Genomic DNA, 17,746 nt, shown 5'->3' with positions numbered 1-17,746 from the left:
GCCACAGGCTTGTTTGCTTTGTGTGCCCTACGTCGTCAGGGCAGCAGATGAGCCCCTGCCCCTTGTGCTCCCCCAGCCCTCTGGCCACCCCCTCACCCCGTGGGTGTGGCACAGCGCTGCTGACAGCCTGTCTGCCCCTTTCACTTGCAGAGGTGCCTTACTCAGCCTCAACCCAGGGACCCTGGGCGGCGCGCTCAGCCCAGCTCTGATGAGCAACAGCACACTGGCGACTATTCAAGGTCAGTACAGCTCTGCTGGAGGTCACCGTCGGGCGGGGGCTTTGCTGGAGGTCACCGTTGGGGGCAGGGGAGCGGGGGGACTGGATCGCCCACTAATGTGAGGCCCGGGAGAGTGCCCTGGTAAAACAGCTGTGTGGGGAAGTGGGGGCGCCAGTCTGTGAGTTCAGACAGGAAGCACACTTGTTGGGTGTACTGTAAGAAGCGAGGACTTTTATGCTGGTATTCATTTTCTTAGGTGCATAGACTTGGGGGCAGAATTTCCCCCTGAGTTTATCTAAGACCCACCCCCAGGCAAACTGGACCAAGTGAAACCCCCCCCGTCCTCACCTCCATCCTAAGACAGCCACACCTGAGGAGGTGACTTCTTGGGAGCCCCAGCTTTTCGGAGCATGCACACCCTTGGGCTGTAATGTGTCCCCACACCCAAGGGCCCCTTTTGGCTTTCGTGTGCGGCCCAGTCTCAAGTGTGTCTCAGCCCCTCGCTCGGCCCATCCCGTAGGGCGCACCTGGTGTGGCGTCTGACTTGTGTCCGAGGATGCTCGCCGTGACGCGGTTCTGGGAAGCACTTTGAGAGACTTCCCTGTATTAATCAGAGAGAGTTTTTTTCTTGAAGTTAAGATGGTTTGTGCTTGAATGAGAGCTCTTGAGATGAAAATGAGCTGTCAGCCAAGGTCAGTGAAGGCTGGTGTTGCCAGGGCGACATTTCCACAGTGTACTATAGGAAACATCAGCTACAGCCCGGGCACGAGCCAGGTGACGCAGAGTCGGTGGTGAGGTCTGTAAAGCTTTTGTGAGTCAAGGGGTTCTCGTTGGAATCAGATTTGTGAGACGTCACTGTTCTTGCGCAGTAGGGATGCCTCTGGGCTGTAGTGGTGCGCCAGAGGCAGGGTGCTTTCCTGTCACTGCGGGATGGGGAGCAGGGCTCCTGGGCAGACCTAGAACCCGTCTGTGACCCTCCCTAAGCCTGGGGTCTCAGAAAACATCCAGACGCATGGGGCCTTGTCGCTGTGGACTCTGCATATGATGGTGGCCGAGTCAGGGACACCCCCTTCAGTCCCTTTGGCTTTCTTTATACGTTACGTAAGAAACGAACCAAATTTTTGAAGCCTAGAGAAGCCTTCAAATCCCATGTAGGGGGCATGGTTTTATGGGTCCAGGAGCCTTTGGGGGGTTGTCACATAACAAGAAAACTTAGTAGATGAGAGTACCCAATCACTTTAAAGAAAACCTTGCTGATGCCGTCATCACAGACAGGTCTCAGGCATTAAAGCAAGTCTGCACCTGAGCCGCCCACCTCAGCCCCTGCGTCCCTGCGTCCCCCCGCCTCCTGCACACTCCCCGCGCTCCGCGCAGTCAGGGAGGCCAGCCGCGTGCCTCGGGAAGGGAGGGCTCGGTCACACGTTACGCTTGACCGGTGACATGTAATTGTTTTAAAACTAAAGCCGTTTGAAACATGGCTTTTCATCTTGTGTACGAAACCATAGAGTGCTCAAATTGCTAACAGTGCCAGGCGGATGGGGAAGGCTAACTAGCGTTCAGTGCTGTACTCCCCGGAGCTAGGTTGCATGGAGGTAGTTGAAAGTTGGCCATCTGCACTGAAAAAGTTACTGGACTTACCAGGCACGTCTAGGCAGGTGGCATCAGGTGGAGCTCTCTGCTAGAGATGGGACTGATGGATTAGATGGATCAGACAGCCCCCCGCCCGGGTCCACGTCCAGCCTCTGATCATTAGGCCAGTCAGTCCTTGAGGCTCTTTCAAAACTAAGACAGAACTTCAGTTGGTGACAAGACAGCACCCTGATTAAGGACAGCAGTCGGTGGACGGCTGCCCTTTCCCAGCTGGGCTGTGGGGGAGTCCGGTCCATTCGGGGCGTCCTCGGGCCTGTCCGGGGCGGTGTTAACGTTCTGCTTCCACCTGTCGGGGGTCTGTCCATAGCTCTTGCTTCTGGTGGCTCTCTTCCAATAACATCACTGGATGCGACTGGGAACCTGGTCTTTGCCAATGCGGGAGGAGCCCCCAACATCGTGACCGCCCCTCTGTTCCTGAACCCCCAGAACCTCTCTCTGCTCACCAGCAACCCGGTTAGCCTGGTCTCCGCCGCCGCAGCCTCTGCGGGGAGCTCTGGGCCTGTCGTCAGCCTTCACGCCACCTCCACCTCGGCTGAGTCCATCCAGAACTCTCTCTTCACAGTGGCCTCTGCCAGCGGGGCTGCTTCCACCACCACCACCGCCTCCAAGGCCCAGTGAGCGGCTGCCACCCGCCTCTTCCACGCGCAGTGCGATCAGGCTGCCAGCCAGGCAGGGCCGCTGGTGTGGCGGGCTCCCTCTTGCCTTGGGGAGAGGGTGAGGGAGAGGAGAGGAGGAGAGACACGTGCCGGAAAGACAGAATGGAGACCGGACAACATTTGCCTAATTTTGTAATAAAACACTGTCTTTTCAGGATGGCTTCATGGATTGGAGAACTTTCTAATGAAAAATTAAAAAAAAAAGCAGAAACAAAAAAATCAAAAACAAATGAAAAATAAGTGAAAGGACTACTTACTACTTATCATTTCCAGCAGTCAGGATGGCAGTGGAGGTGGGTGACCATTCCAGTGTAGGAAGGGGTTCTCGCTTGTCTAAATTCCTGTTTTTCTTAAAAAAATCATTTTTATGGGTCTGTTGTATAGGCCATTGAGTCCTAACAAGGTGTTTATAATAGTATCGATTGTGTTGGGGGTTCCTTTCTTAACTGGTACAACTTAGGCAGGCCTGTGTTACTGTATCTCTATTATTACTGTTGTTGTTTTTATATATATATATAGTTTGGACGTGTTTGTCTCTGCTCCTGGATCCTGTTTCAGTGAGCCCCCACGCTGTGGGGGGGGGGCTCTGGGGTCAGGGGAACTTGAGTTCTCAACTGCAGAATGTTCTTGCTGGTTTCCTTATCCCTGATGACTCTTACAGAGGTCCTAGAAAGTTATTTTCTTTTGCCACTTATGCAAGAGGCTCAGCGCAAAAGCTGAGGGCGGTGTGCGCGGACGCCTCACTCCCCAACCCCCGTTAGGCGGCGCCTTCCGAGCACTCTGTGTGGGAAGGGGTGCCTGCTGGGCTGTGGCTCTCACTCTGATCTTGAAGGACCCCCGGCCGGGGCCCCAGGTGCACCGGCGCTGCTCCCGCCTCCCACAGGGCGCATGTGGTGCAGGTGGGGCTCGGCCCGAGGGCAAAGACTACTGCAGACACCTGACTGGGTGGCTCTCCTGACTTCCTGTCTCCTGAGAAATGCTCCTGCTGTTGCTGTGTGTGTGTCTGTGCCACTGTGTGGGAGGGTTTTCGTCTAGACTTTTCGAGGACCGGCCTGGCCAAGAACAAGCTGACTTGCTGAGACTGGGGTGCGTTCCCTCCTTTGTTCTCTGAAGGAGCCCTGCTGCACTGCTCTCCCCCGGTGACGGTGACTGACCTTCAGAAGGTCACTTCCACCTTCTCCTCTGGCCACAGACTTCCTTTTCCCCAGGCGGCTTGGAGATCTGTCCCCCCGAGACTGTCCTTGTCCTCTGAGGGACTAGGCGCGCGCTGTGTGCTAGCGGCCCTGGGGCTCAGAGCTTCCGCAGGGCTCTGAGCAGGAGCTCCGCCCTGCGGTGTGGCCGCAGGTGTGGCCTGGGCTGGTGAGCCACGCCCTGTGAGGCGGGTCTAATGGTGGGAACATCTCTGGGCCGGTGGGGGGTGGGAGGTTGGTGAGCTTCTGGCACTGTTTTTGGATGTTTCTGGACTGTGTAATTGAGCCCAAGAAAAGGAAGAGTTCATGCAGCAGGTGAAGGGGAATTGGATCCCTTTTCCATCCCGTCCTGTTATAATTGTAGCATCTGTACCAAAACCCGCGGGGCTCGGCCCCCGCCTTGTGCCCCTGCGCCCCATTGGACTCAGGCGAGGCCCGGCTGGCCAGCGTCCGCGCTGCTTGCTGACCTCGCCTGTCCGAGCCCGCACTTCCCCTCTCCAGCCAAGGGCCATGGGCTTGCAGGTCACGCCATTCCCATCGCCGGGCTGGGGAGGAGGGAACTCGGTTCTGTGCACTTGGGTCTCTGTGGCGTCAGGAGCGGCCCAGGCAAGCAGATGTGGCAAAGTGCGTGTTTGTTTGCGGTCTTAGGGGGGGGCGGGGGGGAGGCGGCTAAAGTTCGAAGGCCAGAAACACTTTCGTCAGTCGTTGGTTTTCTTTGTTCCTCTGTCTTCCCGTTGTATTCCTGAAATACTTCACGAAGTATTTACCTCCCGCCCTCGGCACCTTCCTCTCTCCCTCACCTGCCCTCAGGCGCCTCCCGAGTCAGCGACCTGCAGGCCGGGAGACCAGCAGACGTCCATCCACCTTCTTGACGTTGGTGTGTTTTTATGTTGTATTTTTTTTAACTAAGCTTGAACCAAAGTCAATTTTTAGCAAGCTGCTGTACTAATGGACTAGTTTATACCGTGCGGTTCAGACACATTGAAGAGTTAGATGCTACTGACAATTTCCTTTTCATTGTCTTTATTAATTTTATATAAAAGTTGCTGCTTCTTTTAATCTTTTATGTTGGTAAATTGTACTATCCTCTGGGCAGACGTGAACTTGAGTTCCCCTAGTTCAGTTCACGTGGTGTGTAAATGAACGGCAGCGTCAGCGACACACTCTTCTCCCGCGCTCCCCACCCCTGACGTGGTCATGTGGTCCCTTCTCCCGACTCCACGTCTCTCTTGCAGTCTGTGTGCACGGATGTCGGGCTGTCGCAGTCCTCCTGCCGCTGCCCGTGGGGGGCTCCCTGGAGGGGGCAGTGTCGGAGGCAGTGTTCAGGGAGGGGGTGCAGATGCCCCCAATACTGATTTAGAGGTGATAGCATTAATTTCCCAAAGTGGCTACCAAAGGAAGCGTCGAGTCCCCAGGGACTCAAGCCCAAAGGCTAAGAGGAGGGACAAGGACAGTCTGCGTTCTTCTGTTTTCCTGTGTGGCTCAGAAGATGCTCCCTCTCCCAACTGTGATTCCCGAGCGACTGGAGCGTTCGTACAGATACTCAGCTTCAGCCGCCAGGGCGATGGCCTTCTGTCCCCGGCCCTGTCCATCCCCTCCAGTCAGTTTGGGACAAGGGGTTCTGTCAGGGAACCCCCATGAGGACACACAAGCCTGAAACCAGCTTGGAAACCTGCGTTTAAAAGAAGTAAATTCTTAGACAAAGCTAACTGAGTTTTTTCTATTATTTAAAAACAAGCTGCGAGATGAAAGATACATTATACACATCCGTCTGTCCGTGTGGAACACTAACACAGCTTGTTGGTGGTGGTGAGCTTAAAATAGACTCCCGCCCTGTCCCTAGGTGGTCGGTCCGCTGGCCGTGCTTCCCCCGGCTCCGCCTCTGTCCTTTCTCCCTCTGCCTTGCCTTTCTGTTGTCTCAAGAAGAGCTTTCTGCATGGATTGAATCTCCAAAGCTGGCTGCTCAGACGTAGCTACTAGACACCTCGTGGGGGAGTCTGGAAATTAAGGGGGACATCTGGCCAAAAAGAGGTGTCAGTCCGAGTTCTTGTGCTTCTGGGAGGAAGGGCCAGATGGGCCATTGCAGTTCAGCGCATCCGTCTCCTGTTTTCCCCCTGTATTTATGCTGGCTTCGCCTCACCCCTGGGTTTGGTTAGCATGTTAAACCAAAAACTAACTCTGGTGCACGTGCGCTGGCCCGTGGGGCGGGCCCTCCCTGGGGAGTGCTGAGTGGACCATCCACTCCAGCTCCTCACAGCGGTGCATTTGGTCACGAGCTGCAGCTGTGCCCTGTGCAAGTCTGAGCGGGGCCAGTGGGGCCAGTGGGGCCAGCGGGGCCTGGGCAGGGGCTGCCCACGGGGCCCAGGTCTGGTTCCCGGCTTCGGAAGGAAGCCGAGTGCTGCGTGCATTTAAGTGCAGTGCCGAATAAGGAGTTACTGAAGTTGGCCGCAGGCCATTCCTGGTCTCACAGGCACTCCCTGTGCGCACTTCATGAGAAAGCTCCGCACCGACCCCGTTTATGCAGCTTACCGACGGGCCCAGCTGCCGTGTGTGTGCTCCCTGCTAGCATTGCTGGAGACCAGGATCTTTCTTCAGAGGGAAAAGGAGATTAATTTAAAAATTTTAGTGAGATTATCTTGCTAATTGGTTCTCCATAATTCATTGATGGGGGAAGAAGCACAATTATACCTCTTTTTAAAAAAATATTACTTTGCCCTCTTTTCCTTCATCTGTGAAGGCAGAGAAAACCTGTCCGCATGGGGCTGCTTCGGGCTGTGCGCACTCAGCCCGGGAGGCCCAGAGGTTGGTCCGCGACGTGAGGACAGTGGGCTGCAGAAGAGCCTCGGCGGGGTGCAGTGGGAGGGCTTGGCCAGTGCTTTCTGTTCCGTCAGCTCGAGAGCGGGCGCCTCTGAAGCTGCGCCCTCCAGCCACATTGAACAGAGCTGAGAGGGTTAACAGACCAAAGATCTGAATTTTAAAATTACTCCAGTGAGAAAGAATTGATGGGTTAATCCGATTGTAACCATTATGAGTTCACTTGTGTGTGTGTGTAAGAAGCATTCAGCATGTGACAGTGCTCCTGGCCCTGGCCATTTTGAAGTCATTTTCAGTCTTTAGACATTTTGAGGACAACACTTTATGAAACGGTCAGTCTTCCTTAGTGCTCACCTTCACTTTTGAGAAAACAAGCCCTCCGGGCCGCTCAGGAAGCACTCAGACCGACCGTGCAGAGGGCGCACACCAGGGACTGGGCAGCCGTGTGGGCATGGGCCCATTCACCCCTAAAGGCGGGCCCGAGTCCCGTCCGCCTCACCCTTCTCTTCGCCCAAAGACGCTGTGGGGGGCGCCAGCCCCTGGGCTTCCCGGGCAGCTATTTGAGACGGTTCTGTCCGCCGGCAGGGGGTGTTTTTCTGAGCTGTCCACTTCACACCCAGATTCCCACTTGGCTTGTGAGCTACTGCTTCTCAACACCCCAGCCTCCCGACCCCGGCCTCTGCCAGATGCAGGGAGCCTGTGGGAAGCTGGGTTGAGCCTGGAGTCTGGTCTCCTCTGCTCCTTTCTCCCTTCTGTCTTGGAATGGCGACACCTGAGTCTGTGAGGGTAATGCTGGAGGGTAGCAGTGAGCTCCAGCACCTCCGTGAAATACCTCAGCATAGGGTAGAATTGTTGCAGAACTGATTTTAAACTCAAACCCAAGTAGATAAGAAGAAACTTTATAGTAGTGGGAATGACTCTAGCTGTAGCACTTAGGGAACTAGTGTGTGTTATGACTGATGCTGTGTGTGTGTTGGGGTGTGCTGGGGTCCTGTCTGTACGTGACAGTGTATAGGGTTCGGGGGGGGCGGGGTGACCACGTGAGGAGGACACTGTTGCTCGTGTGTGTCTCTTGCCCTGTGTCTGACTTGCCCGAGGAGACAGTGCATCCCTCTGACTGGGTCGAGGGTTTGCTGGCCTCGCTGTGGTCTGGCCTGCAGGGTCGTCCAGCAGGTTTAGGGTCCCCTTGGGCATCAGTGTCCCTTGCTCTGCCTGCCCATGCCCCCAGACTGATCCTGCTGGTCTCTCCGAAGGACTCTTACCCCCTGCGTAGCAGGCCCTCGGGCAGAGACGCGCGCGTGTGCGTGGCCGGAAGTGCCCCTTCTAACTTGGGGAGGAGGGCAGAGAGGAGTGGATGGCGCGTGGGGCTGGCGAGGGGGAGTGACACAGGCTCTTCTCGTCGCCCTGTGCCCGGTTGCTGGATGTCGGGCCGGCAGCCGGCACTGCGGACCCAGGCTTCCTCTTCTCGTGCCAGGGCCAGTCCTCTCCACATCGAACCTGCAGACGGAGAGCACCAAACCTGAAGGTGGGCGGCCAACCTGTTTCCTACCACCTGTGAAGGGGGGTGGCCTCTGGGGATGGTTGGTGGGTAGGACTGAGGAGGGTGTTGTTCCCGACGGGGTAGGTGGGGAGGGTGGCGGGGGGGTGGGATGCACATTCAGGAAAAGTGAAGAGACCTACAGCCCAAGCTGCAGGCAGGCTGGCTCAGCTCCCTAGAGTGTGTCCCAGGAAGGCCATTTACAAAGGAACCCAGAACCTCACAGGACATCAGGGGCCTGGTGTGGCCGCCACAGACGCTGCCAGCCCTTGTTTGGATGCACACTTTCTGGACAGGCAGTGGGTTGGGAGCAAACAGCCAGCATTTGGAGCCGCTTCCCTTTTGTCCCTTCCCCGCCCCCTCCCCATGTTCTGAAGGGAGCCCTGGTGGTCATCCCAGCTCTGGAAGAGCGTCCTTCGTCCCACTCTGCTGGTCTGTGCGCAGGCGGGGCCGGTCAGGGCCGACGTGAGGCGCTTGGAGTTGTGGGAGACCGTGGGTGTGGGGGGCGGGTGGGATTCTTTATCTTCATTAAACATTCGTAGAGCCGGTTTGAGTTCAGGTGACATTTCCACGTGCTGCCTCTGTTCTGTCACTTATAGAGGATGGTGTTTTCAAGAGCAGGGTGGCGTGGGAAACCACAAGGCCTCCCTTGGCTCTCCTGGATGTTGTTCCAGGGTGCTCTTACCGCCAAGCTCTGGGAGTCGGGGAGCTCATTGTCCCAGGTGCCGCTGCTGGGACCCAGAAAGGGAGAGAGGGACAAGAAATGCATCGCTCTTTTAATACTCGTCTAAGACTGTGAGGTTGTTGAACTTCATGAAAGCTTTTCTGACAGGCCTGTTCGGACGCGACGCAGAAGCATGTCAGTGCTGTGTGACTTCCCCCACCTCTGGGCAGGCGTGTGGGTGGGACATGGGACGTGGGATGTGGGAGATGGAAGCACTTGAAATGGGGGTTAGGGGAAACAAGCGTGCTCAGTGGACACCACTTTGAGCACAGAATGAGGCACTGTGGGGCCTGGAGAGGGTGGGTGCTCTCTGTGCCCCGAGTCTGCCCACCCTGCCCCACCTTCCGGCTCAGACGTGGGGCACTCTCAGTTAGTTCAGACCCCAAACCTTATTCCCTGTGAAAAACACCGAGGTCTGTTGCAAAGTCCCCCTGGGTTTTCTTTGTCACTTGCTCATCGTTGTGCTCAGTGGGCCACGCAGCAGCCTTGTGCTGCTGAGGGACCCTGAGTTAGGACAGTGCACCCCAAAGACTGCAGGCAGATGGCCGGACGTGGCGCTGTTCCAAGTGAGGTGTCCAGATGCTTCTGCGGTCAGGGGCCTCGGAGGGACAGGACAGAGCCAGGTGTAGAAAGGACCCCGTGCTCCCCTTGGCCCCCCACGTTTCTGTGGGAGCCATGTGGCAGGAAATCAATGCACTTTCAGAGGGTGACAGTTTTGTTAGTGAGGGATGGACCTTGGCAGGCCAGGTGCCCTGTCTCGGTTCTGACCCGCACAGGCCCGAGGGGGGTGCGCTGTGCCCCTGTGCTACAAGCTGGAGACCCGCCGCCTCTGCAACATGGCCTTTCCGCAGCCTGCACCGCCGGCCCCGAGGCTAGGTCCGGGGGAGACGGACGGACTCTCAGCTCCTTACCTCTGGGGAGCAGGCCTGTGTGCACCCCTTGCCCTCCGCAGAGATGCCGCCTCCCACAGTAGGCTGGCCATCCATCCCCTCCTCCGTGGTGGCGGCCAAGGCTGGGCGAGTGAGCGCAGGCCTCTCCCTACTGCAGCCCAGGGCCGCCGCATACCTCATTCTAACTCGGGACTGAGTAGCTCGCTTTAACTTCCTCTAAACCCCACAGAGTTGCCAAGCCCGCCCTCCCTCCTAGAGTCCTGCCGAGCGCTGGCCTGTAGCACCAGGGGGCCTGTGGCCTGGGGTGGGGCCTCCTGACGCCTCTGAATGTCGCTGCTTGAAAGCTACTGCAAACTGAGGGCAAATTGCAATCTTCCGTTTCTCTTTGTTGCAAGGGGTCTGCACAGGTCTACACCTGCTGCCCCCACCGCCTTCCGGGGCTGGCCAGCTACGCCCCCTTTCTGACCGCTGGCCGCACATCAGCTCCTGCCCGTGTCTTCCCGCCGAGGCCGCCGGGCTCCGCTGTGTTCAGGACCTCGGTTGGGAGGGACAGCACCAAAGAGGCCCCTCGGCGCCGACCGCCGCACACGCATATCACTGTCGTCCCTTTGACGTGACCGAGAGAGACCCAAATATTTAAGTTGTTGTTGTTGTTGTTATAAGTTGACAATCTTATGTCCCATGGCTCTCAGGAGCTGCGCCCCACACCCGGCCACCTTTCCTTCGAATGTAGCTCAGCCTCGGCCCCCACTCCGCCTGGGAGAGTGCCACCAGGTCTTCGCGCCGCCGCCGTTTGCCAGGGAGGGCGGTTTCTTTGTTTGGTTTTGTTTTGTTTTTTAAATTTCCAGCCAAAACCAAAGATTTCTTAATGATTGTATAAACTCAAAACAAACAAAAAAACCAAAGAGAAGGGCAGTCTCCGGTCCGATCCAGTCTGTGGTGTCCCGGCCTGCAGCGCAGCACGGCCGGCAGGCACTGCCCTGCCCGTCGGGTTCGCAGAGGTGTGCGCTCGGGCCCTGGCCAGCGTGTGAATGTGCCGTGGCACAAACTGGCATTCCAGCAGACAGAACCCCACCTCGCGGCTATCCACCCACACCGCCACGGTCACGGCAAGGCTGGGCCCGGGACGGGCAGGGCGGGCGCTGCCGGCCCCAGGTCTCCACAGAGCGGGGGGTGGGGGGCTGGAGACTCTGGCGCAGGCCTGGCCGCTCTGCCGGGTGCTAACCTCTGGGTGCTGGCCGGGCGTGTGCCCAGGGCCCTGGGGCCTTCCGTCCCTGTCCCTTCCCGGGATGCGTGGAGGCAGCCGCCCTGGGTTTGAGAAGCGTGCAGGCGATCCCTGAGCTGTCATCTCCCCACGTAGCTGGTCTCCTTTCTGCACTGTGCAGCTATGCATCGTCTGTCACAGCCGCCTGCGCTAGGTAGATGCCTGCGACTTTCTACCGGGGGGCGGGGGGTGCAAGTGAAGGGGCTTTTTACACGGACCTTTTTACTCTCAGTTGATTGGGGGGGGTTGGTTCTAGGGTCATACAAGCTCTATCCCAAAGCAAAATCCAAATGTTAATAAGTGATGTTAGCCTGATGCAAATACCAAAGATAATCTCTGTCCCGCAGAACCTTAGACTCGTGTGTGAAGTACGATTGCCCAGCACTCGCATTAGCCTAACCTCAGTGATTCCAAAGCGTAGATGTATATTTTGGTATATTTCTGGGATATTAAGAAAATGTCGTTTAACTTGTCATTTGTTTCGTGTAAAGTCATAGCATGAAGGTAACTGAACTGTCCTATTCTTAGTAGTTTGAAATGCTAGTATTTTTGTATGTCTGGGGTGTGTCCGCGTATGTATTAACATAACAGTTGTCACTGCCTGGGGGTTCACGGTGACAGAGACAATGAAAGCCTCTGCGTGTACATACTGTTCAGTAATAAACTTCCACCGTTCAACCCGAGTGCTGCTTCGCTGATTCCTGCTCCCAGCCGGGGCTCTGTTCTGTTTTGAAGACCTAGTGATCGTGTGTTTCTGAAGATGTTTTCTTTCTCTCTGCCTTTAAATGACTTCCCCACCTTTTCTTTTCTTGCTCCTTTTTTTAAATGTTGATTCAGGGGTGTTTTCCCACTGTTGTCAGGGGAAGGACACAGGGCGGGACTGGCCCCCCGGTCCTCCCCGAGCTTCTGGTTTCAGGCACTGGGCCATGTGAGTGTGAGTTCCCTTGTGCGGACGCTCCCGCTGTGGTGTAAACGATTCTTCCCCGCTCTGTCCAGCAGCTGTCACGAGGCGATGGCAGTCCCAGAGTCCTGGACTGGGGGTCCTTCCACGTCTCCCCGCGGTGGCATTGCAGTCTGGGTGGCTGTCGTACAGCCTCACTGCAGCCCCGCCACGCCTGGGAGCCATTCCCCCCACAGAGGAACATTTGATAAAAATCAGCAGATAACTTGGAATCGGGGGCTTTGTTACCTGGGCCCCTGGGAAACACAAGCAGCTTCTCATTTAGGGGGGCTCACTGATCCCTCCCGAGGCCTGAGGAGTCGGGGGGTGGGTGGGGTATGAGTGGTGCTGTCTCCTTAAAAGTTCCCCTCCTGTAGCCGCCCTTCCCCAGGCTGCCCGCGGGGCTGCGGGGTCGGGAGAGGCTGCGCAGGTGGCGGCGAGCCCGCAGGAAAGGCTCGGTCTGTGTAGGTGCGTTTGTCTGCTGTGATTTTTATACATATGAGACCTGACTGTAACTGTACAGCTCCTTTCTGTTGTAAAACATCATTAAACCGTTTTTCCAAGTGTTTCCATGTTGTCTTGAGTTTCTTTGACGGTGTCGGGTCCAGACCTGGGTGCTGCGCCCCTACCCGCTCCTCCCTGGCCCATGTGCCAGGGGGCAGGAGCCAGCAGTAGGAGGCTTTTCAAACCCCAGGGCTCACTGCTGTCGAACAACAGGCCCCTGACAGGCCCCGTGATGGGGCTCTCCACAGACCCCTTTGCCCTGGGGACTTGACCACAGAACTGACCCCAAACTCGACTTGCCAGTGTCACCGTTTCAGCTGCCCTGCGCATGCGGCACCTGGTCTCCTGCCCACGGGCACCCAGCGGAGCCCTCTCGCTGGTTCTGCTCGGCACGCAGTGTCTCCGTGCCGTTGTGGACTGCAGGACAAGGAGGACTGCGCCCTCCGCACGACTCCTCGCAGGGGCACGCTGCCGCGGCCGCGGAGCTCTGGGAGGGCAGCTAACTGGTGCGCCCACTCAAGTGAGAGGGCGGCTCCGTGGGAGGGCGTGGGGTCCCCCGCCCACCTTTCTCCAGCCCCACTTGTTGTATTCACAGCTTGTAGTTAAGTGGGTGACGTTATTCCCTTAAAACTATTTCAAGTTTTTGACAGGAGTCCTGTTTGGTAGAGACGGTGGTGTGCTCACCAGGGTGACGAGGACTTTGGAAGGCAAAGCCCACTGGTCACACCTTCAGGAGGGAGGATAAAGGGCCGGTGCGATTCTGGGATCCTGCCGCCCTTCCTAGAAGGTGCGTGTGCCCTGACCCACTCACAGTGGCCCACACACCCGGTGACTTGCGCACGAGGGGAGTTCTCTTGCTGCCGCCTCTTCTCTCCAAATGCGAGGGTCCCTCTCACCTTGGCTCTGGGGCTCCGTCTGTCAGCGTGCCACTCAGTCCCCTCCCAGGGTGCCTCTCTCTCTGCTCACCCTGCATGCAGCACCCTCCCCCCAGCTCCGCACCCCCCACCTTGCCTCCAACTTCTTAACACAGTGGATCAAACTCTCTTACGTCAAGCGAGCCCCGCCGGCCGCCCAGCTCAGCAGACCTGGAGACTAGAGTGCGGCGTGAGGCTTCCTCTGCTTGACGGGGGTGGGGGGGTGAGCCCCCCACCGGCCTTTAGAAAGCCCGTGAGTAGAAGACCCAGCGCAGCCCAGGGGAGGCTGCTGGCGCCTGGGTGAGCTCAAGTTGGCCAAGCTCATCTGAAGTCTTCCTGCCCCCTTGGAGGTCGCCCCCCCCAGGCTTCCCACCCCCTCTGCACTCCCCGGCAGCAGCTCTCACCCACCCGCCCCGCCCAGGGTACTGCGTCCTTTCGGGAAATGGGGCTGAAATCAGGGACAAAATCTTAGTTAAGTCCCTGACCCCGTGATGATTCCTGATACTTCTCTCTCCTCCCCGGTGGCTCGCCAGGTGCTGGGACAGAGGAGCTGCCGGGAGCGGTGATGTGTGTGCCCCGCAGTGGCGCACGTCATTCCTGTTGGGGTCCCAGACGCTGGGCCGCTGACAGCCCTGACCAGCTCCTCCTGTGAACAAGTGAAGGTGCGGATCCCAAAGCCTTCACCCAGCACCAGCGGCGGGCTGGTCCACAGCCACTGCCCAGAGAGGGAGGGCTGCCTGCTGGGGACAGGCCACCTGTTGTGAGGGAAACCGACCCCTGCCCTCTGACCTCCTCCGTCTTCCCCATCCCCGTGGCCTGAGGTTTGTGCTGTGTCATTGGCACTGTCCTCATGCCCCCAACACCCTCTGAGGGCAGCCCCTCAGGCTTGTCCCACACCCTGCAGCTGCACCTCCCGGAGCCCTGCCACAGGGCCCCTCCCTCTCAGTCTGCCCCTGCCCCGGTGCCGAGTGCCCGCGGTCTCCTTGTGCTGGTGGCAGGCCGGTTACCCGGGGACTGACTGCCGAAATAAAGCTCAGCCTACAGCAGCAATTTCACCGAAGCGTTTATTGGGCAAAGAGGTGGCTTTAGCAAACCGGCGTGCGTTCAGCCCGCCTGAGCAGACGGGCTTCCATCCGGGGGCCCTGTCCGCCAGGGTGTCTGCGGGTCCGGGTGGTGCGGACTCTTCCCTGCAGACCTGCACGGCGATAGGTGTGCCCCGAACTCAGTGTGACTGGCACGAGTGCCCCAGACGCACACGACCTCGGCCCTGCTCTGGCTCCCCTGCTCAGTCACAATCAGGGCCCACACAGGGTTTTACACCAGTCTGCTCCCAGCACGCCCCCCGTGAAGGCAGATGGGCCTGTTCCTCCTTCAGCCCCAGGGTGTCTGGCCCCAGACCACCGTGTGGGCAGGGCACTGGCTGACAGAGGCTGGGGCTCTGGAGCCTCCCCACGGTGGTGCCTCCTCCCGCCACTGCCCCTCGGCCAGACCTTTGCAGGAGGCTGCGGACGGCTGACAACAGAAGCCAAATTTACAGCAGCGTGAACTGACAGCACAGGGCAGACTGTTAGGTGGGGCTCCACTGGGGCCGTGCCCACCCTCCCCTCCCTCCCCCTCCCCGCCCCCCGCAAGAGCCGCAGTCCCGAACAGAAGACAGGCCACAGCCCGGGGTCGCTCTCCCTCATGGCTTGCGGGGTGATGTCCTGTGAGTGAGGGGTTGGGACTGGGAGGGACCAAACGGTTACAGCCTGAGGCGTCCTGTTCCAGAAGAGGAAGACCTTAGTGGTGAGGGGTGTGAGCCAGGGTCGTAATCGGCTTGTCCTGGGCCTTACAGCCTCGGTGTGTGCAGGGCTGGCCTCACGTGCCGGCCGCTAGCGAGGGGGCAGCGCCTGCATGTGGAGGGCGTCATAGGTGTCCTTGGTGGCCGAGCTGAGCCCCTGGGGACAGGAAGCCAGGAAAGACAGTGGGCCGGCGCCCATCTGGGCACAAGCCCACCAGCCCAACAGGAGGCGCCCACCCGCTTCCAGAGGCCTGGGGACCACCCCTTGTGCCAGACGGTGGAGTCCCCACTGGGCACAGTGGGGGGCAGTTCCTTTCCTGCTGAACCCCCACGGTGTTCCGCAGCTCTGTGCCTAGCCAGAGAGTTGTCACAGGAAGACCTCTTCCCAGGCCATGTCCCGGGGTCCCTGTGACATCACGGTGAGTGGGGCCAGCCTGCCAGGTTGGAGTCAGTGGGGGAACCAACCCGGGACCTGGCCCAGGCAGCCAGTGGAAGCCAGAGGTGAGGGGAGACCCTGGGGCGACGTTTGCCTAGTCATCCCCCCAATTCGCATAAAACCAGCTACCTGGAGCAGCACTTCCCTTTTTCCCTTCAGTCTCCGCACCCTTCCTGCCACCGCCCTAGGTCTGAGGCTCCTAGGTGGAACGGCTGTGCAGGGAGAGGCCTCACCGGCCGGGTGGTGGCAGAGGGTTGGATGGCACAGCCCCAGGCGGTGGCTGCTTGGCTCTGGGGGTCAGTGCCTAGGACGCCCCCCGCCTCTAGGGGAAACCCAGTCATCTGCCTGAATAATGGGACCCCAGCTTCCCCGCCCTGCTTGCCCTGCCCAGTTGTTGGCAAGAGCAGGTAGGAGGCTGGCCACGCCCTGGCCAGGTGGTGCCATCGGTGAAGGAGGCAACCAGCAGGCTGCGTGGTGCGCAGACGGGCCCTTACCTGGTAGAGGCCGTCGTGCCCCTTGCCTCTGCGGCGCTGGTTCTGCAGGGGAGACACAAGAGGGGGTGGGTCAGGCTGTCCCCCGTGGCTTCCGCCCCCTGGAGGGCCCCAGGGAGGAAGTGGCTGAAGGGCACCGGCCAGGCCTGGGCCTCTGCAGAGGGAGCGACCAGGCTCCGCTGGCCCGGGTTTGCTCTGCCCACTCAGGTCCACACGGACACCCGGTTCCTGGGGTCCAGGCCTTGCTGTTTGCTGCTGGAATACATGGGTCTCCGCAGTGTCCTTCAGGGCTCTTCAGCAGTGCCCTCCGTGTGACGGGTGGGGAGGAGCAGGTTAACCTTTGTCCCCGAGGTCACCATGTGGCTTTAGCAGGCAGTATGGACGGGAGGGGGAGACCAGGAGGCTCCTCTCAGGGGCACCCTCCCCCGCCCCCCAGTCCTTGGGTTTGAGAGCAAGCAGCACCCACCTCGGCCTTCATCCCGATCTCGCTGTAGGCCTCAGCCATCTTCTCCCGCTGCAGCGCCTAGAGGGGGGAGCACGGGACACGGGTTCCCCACTGTGGCAGACGCGGGCCCCTCCAAGACCAGGCCTCTCGGTTCCGACTTGGGAGGGTCCTTATTCACAGTCTGCCAACAGCCAGCTCCTGCCCTCCCTCTTCAACCCTAGGGGCTCTGGCCGCCAGCCCTTGGCCTGGAGCCGAGGACAGCAGGCCACGCGGGGCCCCCCACCCCCGGAGTCACGCATTTGAGCAAGTTGTCGGCCAACTGCAGAGAGCAGGGGCCCTCTTCGTGGCCCCCCGCCCGGTGGCAGACCCAAACTGACATCTGTAAGCAGCGTCAGGCCCACTGGGACGGTGAGGTCGGCGTCCCCATCAAGGGAGACATTGAGGAGAAACAGGAGCCCTTGGAAGACCAGCCCAGCCTGACCTGCAGGAACCCCGCCCCCCACTGCCCCCAGGACCTGCAGCACGGGCTGGTGCTGAGGGACAGGAGGCCCTCGGCCCAGGGAGTGACAGGGGAGGACCCTCCTGCAGCGCTACTCACGTTGTAGACGCCTTCCTGCGGGTTCTTCCTCCTCTGCGGGCAGAGACAGGCAAGGGTCAGGTGTGGGACCGTCCTGCGAGGGTGAGCTGCCCCCGCCCCCCCCCCAAGTCTGTGGGCTCTGCAGTGGCCTGTGCCCCCCTTGGCTCCGAAGCCTTGCCCCCACACTGGGCCCCTCGCAGCAGAGCGGTGTGTCCTACTGCCCCAGGTGCCCCACACGGTCCCCTGCACACAGGCCGGATGTCTGCTTGTGACCCGTCTGTCACCTGCTGATGTGCTGGCCCTTGTAGCACAAGCTTACAAGTGGGGCTTCTGCTGAAGGTGAAAGACACCAAGTGCCCCGTTGGGATCGCGGCCGGCTGCTGCTCAGCAGGACCCACTGACCCATCCGTCCCCACCCACTCACCCCTCCTGGTCCAGGTAAGGAGAGAAGGGCTGAGGTTGGGGGGGCAGGGCATCAAGGAGGTGGATGGGGTCCTCCCATTCTTTCTAACAACACACTCTACACATATCTCAGAGGGTGGAGGGGGTGCTGGAGGGACCGTCAGGGTCCCTGGCGGTGTCAGGCAGGATGGTCCTGGCCTCATCCAGCTGCTCCCCTGACACAGCAGGGGACAGAGCCGCCCGGTGACCCTGCTCTGAGGGGTACCTGGCACCCAGAACCCTTTCTTTGTGGCTCCCTGGGTCCCCCTGGGGCA

The 17,746-nt window shown here is 59.2% G+C and overlaps 2 protein-coding genes across 5 annotated transcripts in view; one reads left to right on the top strand and one right to left on the bottom strand.

The window, feature by feature from the left end:
• The window catches only part of POU2F1 (POU class 2 homeobox 1), a 113,620-nt gene extending 99,288 nt beyond the window's left edge, over positions 1-14,332 (top strand). For 2 of the 4 annotated variants that reach the window (XM_053914583.2, XM_053914584.2), the window contains exons 15-16: positions 151-239; positions 2,176-12,451. In XM_053914583.2, the coding sequence (XP_053770558.1) occupies positions 151-239; positions 2,176-2,486 (400 nt within the window). In that variant the 3' untranslated portion in view covers positions 2,487-12,451. Of the gene's footprint in view, positions 1-150; positions 240-2,175; positions 12,452-13,027; positions 13,175-13,834 lie in introns of those variants that run through there. The other 2 variants (XM_053914585.1, XM_053914586.1) reach the window with 2 other exon arrangements.
• Positions 14,333-14,931: 599 nt separating this feature from the next.
• Positions 14,932-17,746, bottom strand: part of CD247 (CD247 molecule) — a 59,317-nt gene continuing 56,502 nt past the window's right edge. The window contains exons 5-8 of the mRNA XM_024579315.4: positions 17,052-17,084; positions 16,475-16,531; positions 16,012-16,053; positions 14,932-15,238 (exon numbers count right to left, since the gene is read on the bottom strand). Coding sequence (XP_024435083.1) covers positions 15,173-15,238; positions 16,012-16,053; positions 16,475-16,531; positions 17,052-17,084 — 198 coding nt within the window. The 3' untranslated portion in view covers positions 14,932-15,172. The remainder of the gene's footprint in view (positions 15,239-16,011; positions 16,054-16,474; positions 16,532-17,051; positions 17,085-17,746) is intronic.

Source organism: Desmodus rotundus, chromosome 12 (genome assembly GCF_022682495.2).
Source record: "Desmodus rotundus isolate HL8 chromosome 12, HLdesRot8A.1, whole genome shotgun sequence".
Classification (NCBI taxonomy): domain Eukaryota; kingdom Metazoa; phylum Chordata; class Mammalia; order Chiroptera; family Phyllostomidae; genus Desmodus; species Desmodus rotundus.
This window is presented reverse-complemented; position numbering and strand designations above follow the sequence as displayed.